This window comes from Atta colombica, unplaced genomic scaffold, assembly GCF_001594045.1.
Source record: "Atta colombica isolate Treedump-2 unplaced genomic scaffold, Acol1.0 scaffold22, whole genome shotgun sequence".
Lineage (NCBI taxonomy): Eukaryota > Metazoa > Arthropoda > Insecta > Hymenoptera > Formicidae > Atta > Atta colombica.
The window spans coordinates 379782-383936 of NW_017259316.1; the positions used below are offsets into that span (position 1 = coordinate 379782).

Below are 4155 nucleotides of genomic sequence, written 5' to 3' on the forward strand. Positions count from 1 at the left end.
TTACTGAGCAAATAATTCCATAAATAATTATTAAAATTCGCTACCTAATAATGAAAATTTTAAAAGGGGCAATTGCAATCTGCATTCGCCATATAATACCGCTTCCTCTTCTTCTCTACTATTTTTAAAAATATTTGTATTATTTTGAATGTTAACATATTTTGTCATAATGTCATCGCGCGAATTTCGATTTATGAATGCACCACGACAATTACAACTCAAAAAGTACTTAATGAAAAAATATTTTATTATTTAAAAAAATATTTTAAAGAGTTCTCAAGCTAAAATATAAGAAAATGTATTAAAAGGTACAAGAAAAATACAAGAATATGTATAAAGAATAAGAGACTTCATTAAAAAGTCGATGTAACATTAACTTTAGCGACGCTATCTACCAAGGTAAAATCGATAGTAACTTCTTATGTCACTTTCAGAATACAACTTTTATTTGAAACATTTTTCCATATCTACTGTAGTCTTCGAGAAAGCTTAATATATTAAAATGAGACATCCTGTAATATTCTAAATATTCTAGTTTTTATTTAAATATTAGGTGCTTAAATTAATTTTCGCTGTTGACCGAGAGAGGTTAGCTAATTTGTGCTATTTCAACATGGCCGAAAAAAATGACTGCTTATTTTGTATGGAGTTTAACTATCAGAACTATTGACAGGACGTATCTAGGCGGTAGAACTCCACGAATTTTTACTTCTCCGTGATTAAATATTCAAAATACGATGAGATGCTATTAGGTGTTATCCTATTAGGAAGTTAACATCTCAATTCGAAAAACGTGATTTTATTGGTTAATTCGAACTATTTTTAAAACCTATCAGAAACTGTAGACCTATGCTGGATACAAATAAATTTGAAGTTAATTATTGAAGTTAACAGTTGAGATATTAACTTCACACACGTACAGCAGTTTTCATACTTATTACACATTCAAACCGTTCTTTTAGAAATTACAAACCTCTCTGACTCAATTTAGTTTTTTTCTATCCAATAACATAAATTTGATGATTTCCACATAGCATTAAAAAATAACAATTTAATTTAACGTGAAAGTACATTTATAAATAAGTTGTATAAAGTTTATACAACTTATTTATATTTTTTCTCCTCATTATTGAAAAATATATTTACTTATAGAATGGAAAAAAAGAAAATTCGTGACTATGTTCTCATAAAATTCATAGAAAATTAAAGCAGACAGACGAATCAGAAGCGATAGACATTGTTTCAAAAACTTGGTTTCGTTATAACAAAAAACCAATTAATTAGATACTCCTTTTTCCTCTTCCCTGTATACAGAGTGCGTCATCAAAATCCGAACAAATTTCAATTAAAATTTTTCGCTATCTTGTGTCTCCGCCAGAGGTTGTTAGTGTCTGATGCTTCTAGTAAACAGTCATATTCTCAAAATGACTGCGATGTTGAAACCAAGTGTGGATATATGTAAGTATGTATGTATATATTTGATAAGTAAATATACATTATTTATTTACGTCATATATATTATTTTTTCAAACAGTGATTCCCATTATACAATTGTGGTATTTTAGTATAAAGTCAGAATTACAACATGATAAGCACACATACTAACAAAAGATTACATTTATTATAAAGCCTAGTCAGACAATCCAACATAGTTTATTAAGTGTAATAATAAAAAACTTAATTAGACATTCTAAGATACGACCTAGTAAGAAAGGGCCTAATAACGCATTCAAAGGACGTAATTAAGTTTGCCAGGATAGGGTCTATTTTGGCGTGCCAATAGCTTGTCCAGTTAAGCGTCTAGACAGGGCCTAGTTAGGCATATCCAAACAGGGCCAACAAAGTTAGACATATCCAGATAAGATCTAGTTAGATATATCCAGATAGGCATATCCTAATCAGATTTACAAATCGAGCTCTGACTTGCACGAGCGTTACATCTTTGTGCAGGACCTATCTGGCAGGATCGAACTTATCTGAATGGGGCACAGAAATGGGGGAAAAACTGTCTAGAGTCTGTAGAGGCCTCCTTTTAAAGTTCTATCCGGGAAGCCATCATAAAGATTGCAATTCAGATTGCGTTTTGTTATTCATTATGAAAATATTAAAAATTTATGTTATATATACTTTATAACTCTAAAAATTTGAATTACAGAGAAAAGTTTGATCGGTGGTTGAAAACAGAATCCTCTATTTAACTTCGACAAATGTTAAATCTCTCAGGTTAAACGCTACGCCAAGGTTATTCATGGAATTTGCTAACATTATCGCACTATTGGCTCCACGAACAGCGTTAGTAGCGTTTGCGTCCTTAGCGCGAATAGTGTCTCCCCGAATGCACTCCATGTGCATGTGCACTCTACTTGCAGCACCCGTCCTATTCACCAGATGTTGCTCCTTTAAATTACCATTTATTTCGATCGATGTAGCACAATACTTTTCTGAACTTTAGTTTTTTCGAAGATATCAAAAAATGATAACGACTGAAATGGCCTCGAAAGAACCTGAATTCTTTTTACCGCGGAATCTATTTGTTATCCGAAAAGTGGGAAAAGATTATAGCTTTCAATGGATAATAATGTGAATAAAATATCAGGTACCGGTTTTGATAAAATAAACATGAATTTTTGTAACAAAAAATAGCGAGAATTAATTAAATAAACAATATAATTTTTTTTAATTAAAGACAAATTAAAGAAAAATGTCAAAGGAAATAGGAGTTATCATGGTATTTAGTGCGCAATAATAATGATTACACTTTGATTGTGACCTTGAATTGATTTCTAACGATCATACACCTTTCGATTTATTGTGAAGCTATTTTCAATGATTAACAGAACTGAATAGATGAGATTTATATTATCCTGCGAATATATCGCAACCGTTGATTATCCGAAATGAAATGATATACAACCTTATTGTACAAAGTAGGTTGCCGCATGTATAGTAGTACTAATAAAATATGTCAATATATAACTTAATGTTTCACGCAATTATAAATTAAATTAGTTAGGTTGATATATATTAGGTGTACAACTTTGCTTCCGCCGTTTTTTTTCCGAAATTCGAGGCTTTATTGTAAAAAACTGGTTATACATTTATGATTCAAAGTATTGTCCATCACTGGCCACTACTTTCTCCCATCTTTTGGGTAGCGTACGAATCCCGCGTCGAAAAAACTGGTCATCTTTTGAGGCTATCCACGAATCGATCCAATTTTTTACTTCTTCATAAGACCGGAAGTGCTGGTCAGCCAGGCCGTGTGCCATTGATCGAAACAAGTGATAGTCAGAGGGAGCAACGTCTGGAGACGGGTGGGGTAGGACTTCCCATTTCAACATTTCCAAGTATGTCTTGACCACTTTCGCAACATGGGGTCGAGCATTGTCATGCTGCAAAATCACTTTATCGTGTCTCTCGTTGTATTGCGGCCGTTTATCTTTCAATGCTCGGCTCAAACGCATCAATTGCGTTCGATACCGATCGCCTGTGATTGTTTCAGTCGATTTTAACAGTTCATAATACACTACGCCGAGCTGGTCCCACCAAATACAGAGCACCTTGGACGTCAAAATCACTTTTCTTGAAGCGTTGAAACCACTCACGACACGTTCTTTCACTAATAGCGGCCTCACCATAAGTATTTGAGAGCATTCGATGAGCCTCAGTCGCAGATTTCTTCATATTGAAGCAAAAAATTAAAATCTCCCGCAAATGACGAGAATTTGGCTCGTAAACTGACATTTTCAATCGAGAATAACTTTAAGATGCAGACACTAATCGACTAATGTTTCTATGGGGTTATGTTGACAGATGCCCAAGTTTATTATATGACGTCTATGATCTATTTATTTCGACTACTACTTACCGCTAAAGCCATCTATAGGAAAACGGCGGAAGCAAAGTTGTACACCTAATAGGACCTTTCGTCAATAATAAAACAAAAATGTTCGCTCGCCTGTGACAAAGAGACAAATGCTGAGCATTCATCTGACTAATTTAATTTATAATTGCGTGAAACATTAAGTTACATTGATATATTTTATTAGTACACATGTGACTACTGTACATGTAATGTGATTTATGGCAATGTCTTTATATATACAATAAGATCTTATTCCGGCATACATGTAATACTAATATATTGCTAACGCC

At 33.1% G+C, this 4155-nt stretch overlaps 1 protein-coding gene across 1 annotated transcript in view; it reads left to right on the plus strand.

Annotated features, from left to right (window-relative positions):
- The first annotated feature begins 1424 nt into the window (after positions 1-1424).
- LOC108687877 overlaps positions 1425-4155 on the plus strand; it is an 11104-nt gene continuing 8373 nt past the window's right edge. The window contains exon 1 of the mRNA XM_018193891.1: positions 1425-1458. Within this exon, the coding sequence (XP_018049380.1) occupies positions 1425-1458 (34 nt within the window). The remainder of the gene's footprint in view (positions 1459-4155) is intronic.